Below are 17,220 nucleotides of genomic sequence, written 5' to 3'. Positions count from 1 at the left end.
GCAATATTTTATATACTCTGTTATTCATCTATTGTCTTTGTTTGAATGGCAAATTTGTGGTTTTGCTGGTTTCTCATAAGGAGTTTCTGCAGAATCAGCAAACCAGAGGCATAACGTTACTGGTGATGCCATTGAGCAGAGCATGACAAGGTTTGTCATAATTCAGGCAATAGAGCTTGACAGTGCTGTTTTTTCATCATTACAAAACCATTTTTTTAATGTAGTGCGCTTACCATTGTTTGTCTCTTAATGCATCTTACCCTGTCTCATCTCTTATTTTACTCTTCAATAGATCCTTCCCAGGACTGTTTGGGAAGACTTCTTTCACCAAAAGAAAATCAGTGGGGAGAAAGGGAACAAATTCATCTCTTAACATAAAAAACCACAGTAGTACCATCAAATGCTTCCTGATACAGTTCTACTTATTAAACAAATATGTGGAGAAGACACCCACAAACATTGAAGAATTAAAACTTCTTCAGGCAGGGATGGGCCGGAGAACAATTTCTGTAATGGAAGATGCTGACCATTCATGGGTAGGTTTTTTTTTTAACATTATCCACATTTAACATTTAATAAATTATCAGACGCTTTTATCCAAAGAGACTTACAAATGAGAACAATAGAAGCAATCAAACCAGCAATATGGCAGAAATAGGCAAGTACCGTGAGTCGTGACCAGCCACACAGTACAGCACAGTACATGTAGCAAAAATTTTATTTAGTTTTTTAAAATAGACATATAGCCTAGTAAGTGTTACTATTAATGGGTCAAGTAAGTGTTGACGAAAAAGATGCGTCTTTAGCCATTTCTTGAAAATGGGGGACGATAATACCTAAACTTAACATCTACCTTACTAACTATTAATTAAGCAGTAATTAGGAGTTTATTGAGGCAAAAGTCGTAGTTAATGGTTAGTTAATAAAGAGAATTGGACCCTAATCTAAAGTGTGACTGCTTTTTAAAATTGAAAAAGATTAAAAAGAAAAATTAGGGTGACTAAATAAATTATTAATAATGTATTGCCATTGTGTGAATATGTGATCCTGTAATCAAAAAAAATAACTGTAGTCTGATTACAAGTATTTTAATGTAATATAATCTAATTCAAAGATCTTGATGTTTGGAATCTAGTGTTTACCACATAAATTTTGTGTTATCTGTGGTGGGTGGACAACTGGCCATTATATACAGGCGTTTCTTTAACAGAAAACTTATATTAATTATTCACAGCTGTCCAGAAAACTTGAGGAGACATACACTAAAATGGCTGATTTGAAAGGGGCATGGATGTTGTACAAGGCTGTTGGTAAGATGATTAATTCTTCTATCTTTATGTACATTGTAGTCTATCAGCAAATTTACTTTACTTAAAGGGGGGGTACAATGGTGTTTCATGTATTCAGAGTTGTTTACAGTGTTAAAGAGATGGATTCTCATGCTAAACATGGCCAAAGTTTAAAACAAGTATTTTGGATGAATAACGGAGAATTTCTGTGCCGAAAATCTTACTTCCGGGTTGGTACAAGTTTCGGCTGATTTTTTTCGATCGTGGATCTAATGACGTAGACGAGAGTGGAACTCCTTATATGAGCATTTCTCTCGGAAAAGCGCGCCCGCGCACACGTCGACCAGAGGAGAGCGAGACCGCGCACATCAACAGGAAATCATCGGCAGCACTGCATAGGATTTGTTCAAGAATGTCTCCAAAGTGTGTTTTTGGATGTGAGGGAAAGCTTACCGTGTTCAGCTTCCCAAAGAACCCAGCGTTAAGGGAACAGTGGATGCAGTTTGTTTTTCCAATTGTGCAAGACTGTTTGTTCCCTGCATTTCGACGATGATTGTTTTATAAACAAAGCCCAGATCGACGGATTTGCAGACCGTCTAATGCTTAAGGATCGAGCAGTCACAACGATAAAGGTTCGCGGTCGTGGTTGGAACCGGGCGGTGAGTAAAACTGCTTCAAATGTCTCTGTGTGTTGTTAGCTATTAGCGCGTCAGCACAGCTTTAGCTCCGCCCACACGGCCCGCCTCCGGCCGCTCGTTTTTTTTTCCGGAAAGACTCTGTACAGCCTATCTTTCTTTTATAAATATAATAAAACTAAAGACTTTTTGGAGATTTGAAGGATGCAATACTACTCTATAGGTACTAAAGATTAACAGGAGATTGAGTGAAAATGAGCATTTCACCCCCCCGTTAATATTGTACAATATTAAATGTTTGTTTATTTTTTCTTGTAGGGGGATGTGGACAAAGAAAACTGTGTATTGTGCCCCCTGAGGCAGAAGGTTATTCGGGTGTTTATGTAAATGCAGTTGCACGTGGGAAGTCAACTCTGTTCATTGTACCATTGCAAGGAGCACTTGATTTAACACCACTTCCTCACTCTTCAAAGGAGTTTGAAAAAATGCCTAAAGCAACATGCCATTCCTGCTTAGAAAACATGCCAGTCCAGTTATTAGCCGCACATGTGGCATCTTGTGAGACAGTGAAGGTCTCAACTGACTCCGATGAACAGGCAAGAATATTTTACCCAGAACAATTGCACTAAATAAATGAATAATGATAATGAGATTTTATTTATCCTAATATGTTTGTTTTGTTTATTTGTTTTTCTTGCAGACTGAATATTTCCCGGGGTCACCAGATAATGAAGACCTGCCATCAACCAGTCTTGCCATTGACATGCCATCCATTGACAACTCTCCAGATGACACTCCCAATATTGGCATGACTGTGACAGTAAGTTGTTAGAGACTCAAATATAAGTAAGCAATAAGATACGAGAGGCTGTGCTTTATCGTGAATAAGTAGCGGCTGAAGGGTGTTGTTAGGCACGATGCGAAGCGGAGTAACCCCTTCAGCCGTTACTTATTCCCGATAAAGCACTTGCCTCGAGTACTTTATTGCTTTTATAAAACGGTTGCCACACAATACAAATATTAAAGCTGAAAAATATTTATCTATGCAACTTTCATGAAGTAAAATAACTAAAAGCATTCCTTCCGCTGGAAAAAAAAAGTCCCTGACTGTAAACAGCAACAGAAGCAGAGTCTATGAACGGAGGTTACATACATTATTTCGCCAATAGATGGCCGCAAAGACTGTCTTATGAATGAGTCAGTCGGCAGAGAAGACTTTTGTATTGAAAAGACTCAAACTTGTGTTCACGGAGAAGGAAGACGCAACAGGCCCTATGCACAGCTGCACTTCTTCCTGAACTACAGCCAGCTCTTTGTTTTCCTGTCAGCCATTATTGGACAAACTGATTAATCCAGGTGTGTCTGACCAACAACAATAATCAGACACACCTGGATTAATCAGTTTGTCCAATAATGGCTGACAGGAAAACAAAGAGCTGGTTGAAGTTCAGGAAGTAGTGCAGCTGTGCATAGGGCCCAGGCGGGAAGGAAGTCGACCGGAAGTTGAAGCCGGCCGCGTGCCGCCATCTTGTAGCAGAACTTCACCTGCAGTTAGCATCCCATTGACTCCCATTCATTTTGGCGTCACTTTGACAGCGAATAACTTTACATCTGAGGCGTTTGAAGACTCCATTTGTCCATTATTTATTTCTAAAGAAACACGACAATGTATAAAATGCTCCATTACCTTGTAGCTTATAACCTTAACGGTTAACTCTTAAAAGGACAAGATATCGCAGCGGACATTCAAACGGAATATTTTATTATGAATATAGGACTGACCTGAAGGAAAATGCGATGTCTACTGTGAATGCAGGTAACTTTACACTCGCTTTTTCGATCTCTCACAATAATCCACTATAGCTTCAATGGACAATATCAATGAGATCGCACATGTGTTAAAGTTGCTAAGAGTGGTTGCTAGGGGTGTTGTAGTGATACATAGAACCATTGGGTGAAGCGGTCATAGCCGTGTTTTATCGTGAATAAAGCACAACTATTGACCAATCAAAATAAAGGATTGAAACTAACCGTTTTATAAAGTCTGATATATGTTCCAAATTAGATAATAATTTACTGTTAAAAGTGTACTGTTCATAATTGTTACACTCTAATTTGTTTTATCACTCATCTTACTTTTAAAGGACTCCACAGATTTAGATCTTCCTTCATGTGTCAAGGTTCCTGACGTCCAAGTAAGAAAAAAAGGGTCCATGTCCAAGGCATGCAATGAATACAATTTTCCTTACAATTTAAAGGGATAGTTCACCCAAAAATGAAAATTCTGTCATCATTTACTCACCCTCAAGTTGTTCCAAACCTGTATGAGTTTCTTTGTTCTGCTGAACACAAAGGAAGATATTTGACAAAATGTGATGTCAAAAGCAATAAAAAGAGTCTAAAAGGCCCAGTAACATTATCTTCTGGACCAAGTTGTTAGACTGATGAAGGAAACGGCTGTCAAAAATAACGACTTCATAATAATTTCTTCACGTCTGTGCCATGATCTTTAGTTTAGGACTACCCTCAGGCAAAATATTTGTTGTGTACCATATTAATATTTTTATTAATACTGGGCTACATTTTAGACGGCTTGTCCAATTTGTGAGCGGTTTTACCCCAGTGACTTTGTTGAAATCCATGCAAGCATCTGTGGTGAAAGGTATTTCTCAGTTTTCTCATGCATCATCATCTTCTGAAGCATAATTTCAAGTAACAAACAGTCGTTTGATCCTGTTATGCTGAAATACAGACTATCTCAATCTTTTAGTATGACTAAAGCATGTATTCCAACAGATCTTATGATGAAACAGAGACCATCAACTTAGATAAAGAAACTGATGGAACAGAGAAATGGCCTCAAAAACGATTTAAGGCACATCAAGAGATTAAAAGGTACTTTCAAAACAAAACTTTCTACAGAAATTTTTATTAATTTGACAGTAATGATATGAAATTTCCCTAACTCCTTTTTTTTCCTTCCCAATATTAAGCATTGCTGATGTCATCAAAATCCTTACTGAAAGGATGGATGAAACCAGCATCTTCAGCATTAGTGTTACAAGGGATCAGATGCTTGAAAGAGGCTTAAAACAGTGGCAGCGACAGAAAAAATCTTCACCAAAAAATCCCCTTAGAGTTTCTTTTATTGGAGAGGCTGGCATTGACAATGGGGCTCTGAGGAAGGAATTTTTAACCGGTATGGCTTTTTTTTTTTTTTATCTACCAAGAGCTGAACAAATTATGCAGTTTATTTTTTTATGTTCTCTATTTCCATATTCTGAAAAGAAATGATGGCAGGAATAGAGAAGCGGTTCTTTGAGGGAGGGGATAACGGCAAAAACCCCAAGTATTCAATGACGGACATGGACAAACACAACTTCAAGTAGGTTATAAAAATTGTAAATAGAAATTACATAGTGACACTTTTCTATATACCGAATCCATGTCAGCCTAAAGGGCCCTACACACCGGGACGAATATCGGCGCGCGTTATTTGCCAGCGTTTTTCAACGCGTTTTTTGTGTTCACACCCAAGCGATTTTCGCTGACGATGAGCCGAGTGAACATGCAAATTCATTCCCTGACATTAGATGGCGCTTAATGTAAAACAGAAGCCACTCCATAACAATTCTCTTTTATCAAAATTTTTGTAGTCGCTGTCGTGTTTGTCATATAGTTCTTTATGTTCCGACCAGCAGCTCTACACTCATCTTGCCTTGCATCTTCCTCGTCTCATTTCTTCCCGGCAGTGTAGACGCTACTTGGTGTATATCTTCTTCGCCGTTACGTACGTGTGCACGGCAAGACCGTTTGTGTTTGAGCGCCCCCAAGATGTGTTTTACTGTAACTTCAGAAGCTCCAGACACGTGAGCAAAAGCGCCAATCTCATTGGTCGGATAGTTTTTGACGCAGCGCGTCAAACCAAAAAAACGAACCCGAGGCGTTTTTTTTAAAATGACGCTTTTACGCGTGCCGTTTTTCGCGCCGGTGTGCACACTCACATTGGCGCCCTTTGTTTAGTCACGAGGCGTTAAACGTCGGCGAATATCGCGCGTGAAATTCGTCCCGGTGTGAACAGGCCTTAACATTTCACACTGACTGTGTTGTTTTAAAAAGATTAACATTAGATGGACTATAAGTAGGGGTGTAACGATAACCTCATGCCATGATTCGATACATACATTACCAATACTGAACTCATGATATGATACTATTGCGATACCGAAGTAATATAACACAGTCCATCAGGGCAGGGGGACGGGTGAGCAATCAAATTACCCTAAAAGTCAAAAGTTTCATTTTGGTGAACTATACACAATACATATTGGTGCATTTTTTTGTGTGTGATATATTGTGACAATATATTTTTACACCCCTAAATTACAAGACATGTTTTAGATTATTGTACTTCTCTCTCAAAAGTAACCTCCCTACTCACTCTGTCTGATATTGCTACCCAATGTTGCAGTAATATATTTGTTGGATTGTAGGACTATTGGAGAACTGTTTGCTGTCAGCATCGCACAGGATGGACCACCCCCAAATTTTTTTATGCAGTGGTGTTACAACTATATATCCACTGGAGAAATCGATCAGGAAGCGATAACTGAAAATGACATTACAGACCCTGAACTCATGGAACTAATACGAGAGGTAATTCATTAAAATGTGAAAACATTGCATTGCGAATCATAATTTAATGTTTAGGTGGCAAATGTTCAAATATCATCATTATTAATTCCATACTTTCGGTCCATAATGATACGTAGTTCCAAAATAACAAAAAGGACCCTTTTTCTTGTAAACTTAATTTAAAGTCTCTTATTTCAGGTGGGTGTGGTTAAGTGTGGTTTTGTGTGTTTTAAAGATTAAGGCAGCTGACGATGCAACCCTGATGGTGTGCACAGACAGGATTTTGTCATGTGGATACACAGGGGCAGTGTCCATACAAAGAAAGGAAGACATTGTGCGGTAGGAGATTTCCTTTCATTTTAATTCAAATTCTAGAATTGGTCTTTTATTTATTTTTATTTTTTTTACTTTGTTACAGCTCTGTGGTTCTGCACGCTACAGTGAGGTTACTTCCCATGCTGCAACAAATCTGCTCTGGAATGAAACTGTATGGGCTCCTCAGCTTGGTCCAGCAAGAAACCGACATCTGCAGACAGCTGTTTGTTCCTGGATCTTTTTGCAAGGCAAGCAATTAAAATACCATCCATTATAAAATCGGCATTGAATAATTTTTACCAAAACTTTTTCTTTTTTTAACACTGGATGACTTGCTTCTCTTTTGCAAACTTCAGGTGGATGCCGATTTTCTAGTAAAGTCACTTTCACCCATCTTCAGTGAAAAGGGTACAATGAGGCGTCAGAGAGAGTCCAGAGTGGTCAACTTTTTGCAGGACTTTGTACAGGACATGGAGGATGAAGGTGAATAATTTGTACAAATTAACAATGTTACCATACTAAATTAGAGAACCCTAAAGGCACTAATATACTCACGATAAAGTTTTTTCCCGTTATTCGTTTAGAGGTAAACGAAGTTCGAAATACCCGAGCAGCGATATACCTCATAACACACCTACCTATTACATAATCGCCACGGACCAATGGTATTACGAAGGTGTTTACCAGCCAGAGCGAGCTTTTCCTGAAAGTTCACTTTGACAAGCTGTTTCAAATTCCCAAAACAAACTCCAAATAAAGTTAGTTTTGACCTGATTTTGTTCGAAATTACATCATATAACTTTGTTCTTTTATTTGGTTTGAAGTATATTGGGGCCTTAACTTTTCTGCCAACAATTTATAAATTATTTTTTTATTTTGTGGCGGAAACAAGCTTCCTTACTTTAGAGCCGGTCATAATGTATTAAAAAGTAGCAACAGTATTCAACAATACTACAAGAACTAAAGTACAACTAGCAGTAAATGTTTGACTAATAGTATCAGCAATTCCAAAAGTAGAATTATAAGCAGTTATACCACGTGTCAAACTCTAAAAGTTATTTAACAATCTGTTAAGGAGTAGTAACATTTTACAGTCTTACATTTACAACCGGCCCTTTGAGGGCAGCCATAATGCTGAAGTGGCCCTCACTGAAAAATGAGTTTGACGGGTGTCAAAATGAGTTTTTTCTGAGTTATACAGTAGAAACAGAAGGATTAGTGGTTATATCAGTAGTTGTAGTAAACACTGGTGTTAAAAGTAAATTAGTTTATATTAGTAAACTAGAAGTAATGCTTTCCTGTTTCATAGCAAACAAGGAACTATAACTTATCTTATATTGGCAAGTTATGATGCTTTTAATCATCCTTTAAATTAACTTCATTCACAATAATTTTATATAACTTTTTTCAGAAGAGGGCAACAGAGACGACATGCCTGAAGAGAAGGGTGAAGATGAAGATGTTACGGCAGAAACACGTATCAATGACATGAACATTAACGTTGGCAGGTTCTGCCAGTGGCTGACAGGACAGGCTCATGTTCCACTAATTCATGCAGACCGTGAAAATTTCAAAATTGTCATGGAGTTTGACCATGACTGTCATGTGCGCTATGGTACACATAGTATATGCTATCCTGTGGTTAATTCTTGTTCCCGCTCAGTGACATTCCCAGTTACACACCTGACGACTTATGCAGAGTTCAAAAGTGTCATCTCTCAGGCCATTGTCCATGGGTATGAATTTGGCCGCTGTTAAATGAGTTAAGTGAGTTGGAGAATTCACCGTTTCATTGTTCATGTTTATTCTAAAGACACTTGTCAGGTACAGAAGGTATAAAATGATCAAATTTATGTCCGAATTTTCATTCGAGTATGCACTCATAAAACCTTGTAGTTTTTATTAGTACTTTATTAGCATTATTAGTACTTATTAATATAAATGTATTGTAATTGTGCAATAAAAAAATGTAAAGAAAAAGTGTTTGCAATATTTCATTACAAAACTGTTGTTCAAACACAGACAAACTAAAACTTAGACTGCTAAGGCAAAACCTACACAAGGCAACGTGTTTGCAATGATTGGAACATCAGACCTAAAGAGGTTAACTGTGTGTCCGCAGCCGTTTTATGTGTTGATAGCAGAGAATGTATAGCTCTTCATCAGTAATGTTTGGATCAGCTGGATCAACCAAAGATTGGAGTTCCATCATCTCCTCTTCAGTCAGAGGGCACTCATATTCAGGCACTATAACACCAGTTTCTGAGTCAGGGCCATCAAAGTCAATAGCGGTGTCCCAGTCAATGTCTGGCTCTTGAAGGTCCTATGAATGCATCAAGGCAAGCTGTTAGTAAATCTGGTCCCAAGTCGTATAAATTTTCTTCTTCTTCTTCAAAAAAAAAAATACTTACTGCAAAGTTCTCTGAATGTACATTGGTGTTAAGCATCCGAGCAATTTCCCAAATCTGTGTCGGACTCCGGTTTCCCTCAGTACGTAGTGGATGGTGGTTCCAGCCTTCAGTGAATATCTCCAAGTCTCTTTTGAGTCTTGGAAGAATTGCATAATGCACACAGAATATGTCATCTGTACATGAAATGTCCAAGAGGTCATCTTCTTCAAGGGAGTGCAGAAGATTGTAGTACTTCGATGATACTGAGATCCACACATCTCGCCATAAGCGTTCTATCCTACGAAGGTTTAAAACAAAATTATCTTGAGTACACTGTAAGAAAACAACATTGTGCCAAAGTCAAGCAGGCAATACATTTCTAATTGGAAAACTATGTTGGTGCATCACATACTTCACTACTAATACAAGATTGCAGTAAACAAATCTGTTGTATTAACACTTACTTTATGGAGAACAAGACAGATGAAGACGCATTACTTGAAGGGATAGTTCACCCCAAAATTGTATTCTGTCATTTACTCACCCTCAAGTTGTTTCAAACCTGTATGAATTTATTCATTCTGCTGTACAAAGCAAGCAAAAAAAAAAAAAAACTATGCAAGTCAATGAGGTACATCAACCGTTTGGGTTGCCCACATTCTTCAAAAAATCTTCTTTTGTGTTCAGCAGAAGAAAGAAATTCATACAGGTTTTAAACAACTTGAGGGTGAGTAAATGATGACAGAATTTTCATTTTAAAGTGAAGTATCCCTTTAAGGGAAGCAGTACTTAAAGTCAAGCCAAGTCACCTTTATTTGTATAGTGCTTTTTACAGATTGTTTCAAAACAGCTTTACAGTGATAACAGGAAATGAATGCAACAAAGACTGAAGTCTTTCAATTCTTTTTTTGTTTGTCATTTGTATAAGATGCCTCACAAACCTGACCATACAGGTACACTGTAATAAAATATGAGGACGAGTATGATTATCAGGAAAAAACTATGCAAGGTAAGAAATGAATTGTACCTTTGGTTGTGCACACTTTTTCCCGAGATGAAGCTTCCCCGATCAGTGCCACGGACAGTGAACATAAACCGGGCAATGTCCACGTTCTCCACTCCCTGGTCAGCTCTTACCCTGAAATCGCAGTAATTATGGTACCAATTAGGCCTAACTGAACTACTTATTTATATTTTTGATGATGGTTCTGTCATTTCTTATATTAATAAACACATCCCTCAAGAAGTAGTCAATAGTGATAAATGTCATCCAATATAAACCCACAACCAAGGATGATGAGTGTGTACAATGGGATGAGTGTGTAAACAGAATAATTATTTTGTAATGCCATGTTGCTTTTAGGAAAGTGTTGATTAATCTAAATTTTTCCATGTAAGATGAAGCTCATATTAAACAATTGTAATTTTCCCAGCCTATTTACCTACAGTACATAGATAACACTGTAGCTTTTTAACTTTCTAAAATACACTACCTTGAAGGTAAACCATGCAGGTGAGTTGCCTCAAGGAAGAAGTGAAATGCCGTTGATGCACAGTTATTTGTGGCTGCATTCAAGTACATTATCTACAAAAAAAAACATTTTGAACAATTAAAAGGCATCAAAGTTAAAACTGATAGGGTTCCTTCTCAGGAAGCATGAGTATGCTCAGCAAGCAAAGCACACTGACCAAGTTATATTATGAAAATTAAAGTTTGAGTGCCAATGCATCTTGCGGGAAGATGATTGTAGCCAGAGCTACTTCTCTCTGTTTATGTCTAGACTTTAAATTAATTTAAGGTCTGAGCATTACAAGTGTTTTATTTAAAAAGTTATGTAAAAATCTTTATTCTTAAGAATGTCTACCAAATGCACAAGGTCTATGCTGGTATAGCCCGTGTTCAACATTTGCTGTTACTAAAATGTTAAAAACCAGCAGCAACCAGTTACCTTCCTGGAGAAACCATCCACTCCTCCAAATATCACAATGTTGTATCTAGAACGCAATTGGGCATAAAATATCAAATTAAAACAATTTCAATGTGTATTATGCAAATTACCCAATCCAAAATGAAGTAGCTATCCAGTACTTTAAATTATTAACTTCAAATAAACTTGACTTTAATACAAACCTGATTAACTTGTGGTTTGTGTCCACGTGTACCAGAGACAAGGGTCCTGGTACAGAGTAAACTCTGCGTACAACACAGCCAAGACTTGACAGCCTTGAAATGATGCCCACAGAATCAACCCTATGCATGGAGGCTGCAATTCTTCTCCACTGAACCCTATGGCCTATTGACTCCAGTCTCCCTCTGACCATCCTGTAGCCAGCGTTTGGTAAAGGATTCTTGATTGAAGCAACCAAACCGTCAAGTTCATCATCACTGATGGAACTATACATGTTCCTGACAGAGAGCTCGTACTCTTCCATTCGTCTGAAGACTGTGCTTCTTGAAACACCCATCAGTCTCGCTATGCACGACACAGGAAGTTGAGTATGGAGCATTTCTTTCAGACGCTGTTCTCCAATCAAAATTTTGGGTCGCCCTGTGGTACCAGCAGCAACTTCCACCGTGATACATGGGTCTGGACGTTCCAGTTGTGCCTTCACAAGGTCAAAGAGATCTTGCAAAGCCTGGGTGATAGCAGGATGTACTTCAACATGATTGGATAGGGCATGTAGAAGATACAGCTCCTGACGACAAATAAATTCGAAGTAATCCAAATTCAATGGTGTTGTGTTGAATCCCTGTTCTATTTTATGTAAAAGCCTTTGATAGATGTGATTTCTTAGCTGTTGCAAGACAGAACAAAGTATAGTTAATAATGTCTCATGGTCTCACACACACAAATCACCGTTTAAAACTTGTCGAAAAAAATTTTAATCACGAAAATAATGTATGTATTTTTCCAAATTAGCATTCGCAGGTTTGTACTCTAATAATTTTACCAATTAACAAATGACTGCATTCTAAAGCTAGCTACCCTTTAGGTTAAACCGCTAAATGTAAATAACTGGAAGAAAATGCAGAAATTGGTTAATCTTCCAGTTATTTAAACATAACAGTTTTAGCTAAAGCCTAAGGGTAGCTAGCTTTAGCAAATTTCTGGAGGGCGGAAAACTTCTGCTATTAGTTTTACTAACGACAAAAATGTAGCTAACTTGCACAATTACAGCGCATACAGGAAACGAAAATCAATATCATCAAATAATATTACAATAGATCTCTGAAAGATGTTAAATTTGTGACTTACTTGTTCCGACATGTTTTTTTCTCTCCACCTCTCATCGTCTCTTGACTGCACCTGATCGGTGTTGAAAGTGACCAATCAAATGAGCGGAGAGCAGAGACATCAGCCACTGTTCCCGCCTTCAAAGGAGCACGTAGAGATGGTCGAGCGAGAGTGCGTCAGCCCCATGCCCGCGCGCAGTTGCTTTCTGAGCGCTCGCGGTGCAGACATGCGCCCGCGCGCGGTTGCTCTCTGAGCGCTCGCGGTGCAGATATGCGCCCGCGCGAGGGCTCAGAAACGCGCGCGGTTGCTTTCTGAGCGCTCGCGGTGCAGACACGCGCCCGCGCGAGGATGGCATGTTGCGCGCGGATGCTGTTCTTTGCCCTCGTATCCTGTGCACGCGCCTAGATTTTATGTGCGCGAGTTTTGAGACTAAATAAACGCCATACGTTAGATGCTGTCGAATCAAAACAACGTGGGACTACAGTGATTGGATGTCGTGCAGGCAGCGCGCGCGCTCTCTGCATGCATACAGGTGGTGCACATTTTTTTCACAGATGCAGATAAACTGAGAGCGGCGCGGCCGTGTGGACATTTTTTCCCCCACTTTTCATGGGAAGTAGCAAGTCTTCTCGAGTCAAAAGGCGCAAGTCCAAGTGAAGTCACGAGTCATTGATGTTAAAGTCCAAGTCGAGTTGCAAGTCTTTGTACATTTTGTCGAGTCGAGTCTGAAGTCATCAAATTCATGACTCGAGTCTGACTCGAGTCCAAGTCACATGACTCGAGTCCACACCTCTGCATTATACTATATTAATTTGAATACAGGAGACAGGGAGAATAAAAATACTGTGAAACAACCTAAAGATGAGTGTCAGGTAGGGGATTTCGTGTGGATTAAGTTGAAGAATAAACAACCATCAAAGCCATTTAAAGATTTAATTACAAAGAAAGATAAAGTAATAAGAATTATTGATGAGCATTCAGTCGAACTTCAAAACAATGGACTGTGGAGTAAAAGAAATTTAATTTTAGTCAAGAAGTCATAAAACACTGCAAATCCCTTGAGAATGAAGGAGAGGCAAAGAATGTTAAAGCTCCACAGCACACTGGCATATCATAAATTGCGAAAGCAATATAAGAATATAAATTATCCTAAAGGAGCTGGTTAAAAGAAAAGGAAAAAGGGAGACAATAAAACATGATCAGATAACAAGGCTTAGAGATTTCTGGATGGAACTAAAAAAGAAAAAATATAAAACTAAAAGATTTATATGGAACTAATCTAACAATTATAAGAATGAAAGAAGGATAAATGATAAAACATAAAATTAAATTGTAAATGAAAACTTTACAAAATGATAATACTAAAATAATAGAATATGTAAATGTGTATTTTTGGTGCATGGCTTGGACATCAAACAATGTAAGTATGAAACATCCTACATTACAAAATGATATGTGTTGAACAATTTTCAAGAGGGGGAAGAGATAGAGTATTGAAAATCTTTCCAACACATAAAGTATTTATAAAAGCTGAAAATGAAAGAAGATAGTGAAATTTAGGAGTTACCTAAAGATTAACGACAAGACAAGAGGTCTAACAGAGGAGTATATCTCTGTTATCTTCTAGGACATGGAATCTGAGTGCCAGGATTGGCCTACGAGGTCAAGAAACCACAGAATGACACGAAATTGGAAGCAGACGTTGTTAAAGAAACCAGTCTTTGTGGGGGCAATAATATCTATTGGATTGGTTATAATAATATTCTGGATCAAGATTAAGTTAAATGAAAAATCGACAATAACGAATCAGGAAAAAACGGATGAGACTGATACGAATTATATAGATTCGAATTATGAAATAGACACAACGTTTATGATAAATAAAGAGATAGATCTGAAAGATCAAAGAGAAAAGCTAAATGAAAAGAAGCCTGTGAAAACTATGGTAACAGCTAGTAAGAATACAAAAAGCATGAAGGAAAGGTATATTGGGATAGAGTGCAAAGATCAATTCACAGAGGACAAGTATACCATGTACGAGACATTAAAAAAATTAAGAAATCCAATTCCTGGATTAAGCTGGTATAGTGAGACAGTAAGGAATGCTGAGGTTGCTTTGGGACGAGATAGGTACTCTGAGAATAAAGGACAATTTTATCAGATAAGTGTTAAAACGGATAAATTTTGGGAAGAATGTCCCAATGGTGACATTACTGAATGTGCTAAAACCAGGTATAATTGGAAATTACATACAGTGCTATGCATAAGTTTAGGCAACCATGCTAAAGTTGACTAAAAAGAGGAATAAAAAATCATATTTTGCAAATTTAACTTAATGCCTTATTTTAAAAAATTAGGAAAAATCCAACCTTTAAGGACACCAATTTTCTTTGTGAATGAATAATGTATCGTAAATAAATAAATGTTCTTCCTTAAAAAACAGGGTGCATAAGTTTGGGCACCACTATGTTAAATTCCCATAGAGGCAGGCAGATTTTTATTTTTAAGTATTTTTTTTTTTTTTTTTTTAGGATACTATGCATCCTGATAAAGTTCCCTTGGCGTTTGGAATTAAAATAGCCCCACATCATCACATAGCCTTCACCATACCTAGAGATTGGCATGATTTTATTTCAGTTAGCCTAATAGCTAGTTTGATTTGCATTGAGAGATGATCTTATGGAAAGTACTCCATGCCAATCTCTAGGTATGGTGAAGGCTATGTGATGATGTGGGGCTATTTTAATTCCAAAGGCCAAGGGAACTTTATCAGGATGCATAGTATCCTAAAAAAAAAAAAAAAAAAATACTTAAAAATAAAAATCTGCCTGCCTCTATGGGAATTTAACATAGTGGTGCCCAAACTTATGCACCCTGTTTTTTAAGGAAGAACATTTATTTATTTACGATACATTATTCATTCACAAAGAAAATTGGTGTCCTTAAAGGTTGGATTTTTCCTAATTTTTTAAAATAAGGCATTAAGTTAAATTTGCAAAATATGATTTTTTATTCCTCTTTTTAGTCAACTTTAGCATGGTTGCCTAAACTTATGCATAGCACTGTAATATCTGGAGAGATGAATTACTAGAGAAATTAAGCATCCAGTTTAATGAACAAAATTGTAAAGCATATGAAATGAATTGGATAGGATGCTCTTGTATGGGCAAATGGAAATGTGATTTTGATTATAGCAAAAATAAAGTAGAAAGAACTAATAAGGATGAAAACCACTGGTTAACATTTATGAATGGGTATGGAGTTAAAAGTCAAGGTGTAAGAATGATAACGATGTTGAAGCGATCTCAAATGTGGATAAATCTGATAACTGAAGAGGGTGCGATAACGGATCAGATGATAATTCAATTTAGACTATTTGATTTACTGGAAGACATAGCCATAAAAGAGGATGAAAAAATAATTCCAATTGATATCAAGCCCATAAAAAAGGGCTCTAAATTACGGCAATCCGGAGTAAGTGTCCAGTATAGTAATAATAAGTTGGAAAAATATTATCCAATACCAATAGTTCGAATGCGATACAAAAATGATTATGAGATCGTTACTTGGGCTATTCCTAAAGAGATAAGGGAATATCACAAGAAGGAAGATATGCCTCAGCCAGCATACTGGTTGACATGGGACTATTGGGGTAAATCAGTAAAAGGTGAAGAAATGTTTGATTTAAAAACTTACTGGACAGTAAGATATATTGGAGGAATACAACCATGGGTTTATGCTGGTTGGGTATGTACGGATAATAAAATAGATGGAAACTGGAGAAGGAACGAAATAAATCAAGGAATCTGCAGATTATTCTCTGAACCGATAATGACTGAGAACACTATTTTTGCTGATGCAAGAGCTAATTTCAGTTCACAAGAGAACGGTAGATGTATGCCGCCATTTCCATTTTATTTCATGTTAGCACGGAAGCAATATTTCGATAAGAAAATGCAAGAAAGAGAGCCCCAAAAGATTCAAAGTGTAATTAAGGAAAGAGCACAGAGGAAAATCCTGCGAATGGCAGGAATAGGAGATAAGACATATGACACACTGAGATGGATAATCAACAATTTTAAGATGATATTAACAATGGTGACAATCTTGTTTGTGTTAATTCTCATTGAATGTTCAGGATTAGGAAGGATTTTTAGACTAATTATTTCTGGCATATGGAAAATGTGTAAAAACAGCAAATGTTGTAAGAAAAAAGTGCCTAGATCAAATGACATTGATTTACGTACATTAAGGACACCATCTGGGCAAAGAGGTGTGGTTAGGCCTTATATTGGCAGTTATGTCTAAATGCATGAACATATTGCATTAAGACCTTGGAAGAGAAAAGACAGCAACATGGCTTTCAGCAAAATTAGCTCCCCTGGAAGATATGATAATCTCATGGACAAACTGGATGAATTTGGAAATCTGGTAGATATGAATTTATTATGCTATTAGAAAAATGATTCTGTAGGTTTACAGAAAGTGAAAGAATTTTTGAGTATTCGAGCGAATATGAAAAATGTACATTGAAGTGTTATTTGTTTGTAGGAATTAACAAGGACCTCTGATGGACAAATATTATCGAAGCGTCAGAATTTCTGGATTGTAGTTAGAAATGATGAGTGTATGAAATGTCATGCAATGTTGTGGGAAAAAGAAGTTGCATTGTCAATGGGAAGTCTTTGTAACACCTGTTTCGAAATAACAAATGTAGTGA

General features: G+C 37.3%; 3 protein-coding genes across 3 annotated transcripts in view; 1 reads left to right on the top strand and 2 right to left on the bottom strand.

Moving 5' to 3' along the window:
• LOC311302623 (E3 ubiquitin-protein ligase TRIM21-like) overlaps window positions 1-17,220 on the bottom strand; it is a 183,590-nt gene that overhangs the window by 71,992 nt on the left and 94,378 nt on the right. The gene's annotated exons all lie outside the window — the stretch shown is intronic.
• On the top strand, window positions 4,081-8,655 carry LOC311302637 (uncharacterized protein). Its single transcript, XM_084428637.1, has 10 exons — window positions 4,081-4,119; window positions 4,513-4,586; window positions 4,721-4,819; window positions 4,918-5,123; window positions 5,213-5,309; window positions 6,418-6,580; window positions 6,795-6,898; window positions 6,978-7,122; window positions 7,231-7,357; window positions 8,286-8,655. The coding sequence occupies exons 4-10, from the start codon at window positions 4,952-4,954 to the stop codon at window positions 8,630-8,632; spliced, it is 1,155 nt and encodes a 384-aa protein (XP_084284763.1). The 5' UTR covers window positions 4,081-4,119; window positions 4,513-4,586; window positions 4,721-4,819; window positions 4,918-4,951; the 3' UTR covers window positions 8,633-8,655.
• On the bottom strand, window positions 8,979-12,882 carry LOC311302625 (uncharacterized protein; the record flags this gene model as incomplete). Its single annotated transcript, XM_084428623.1, has 7 exons — window positions 12,522-12,882; window positions 11,396-12,060; window positions 11,214-11,259; window positions 10,758-10,849; window positions 10,292-10,402; window positions 9,286-9,562; window positions 8,979-9,197 (listed from the first exon to the last, which is right to left on the bottom strand). The coding sequence occupies exons 1-7, from the start codon at window positions 12,531-12,533 to the stop codon at window positions 8,979-8,981; spliced, it is 1,422 nt and encodes a 473-aa protein (XP_084284749.1). The 5' UTR covers window positions 12,534-12,882.

This window comes from Rutilus rutilus (genome assembly GCF_951802725.1).
Source record: "Rutilus rutilus genome assembly, chromosome: 13".
Classification (NCBI taxonomy): Eukaryota; Metazoa; Chordata; class Actinopteri; order Cypriniformes; family Leuciscidae; genus Rutilus; species Rutilus rutilus.
The sequence above is the reverse complement of the archived record's forward strand: the minus strand, read 5'-3'. Positions and strand labels throughout refer to the sequence as shown.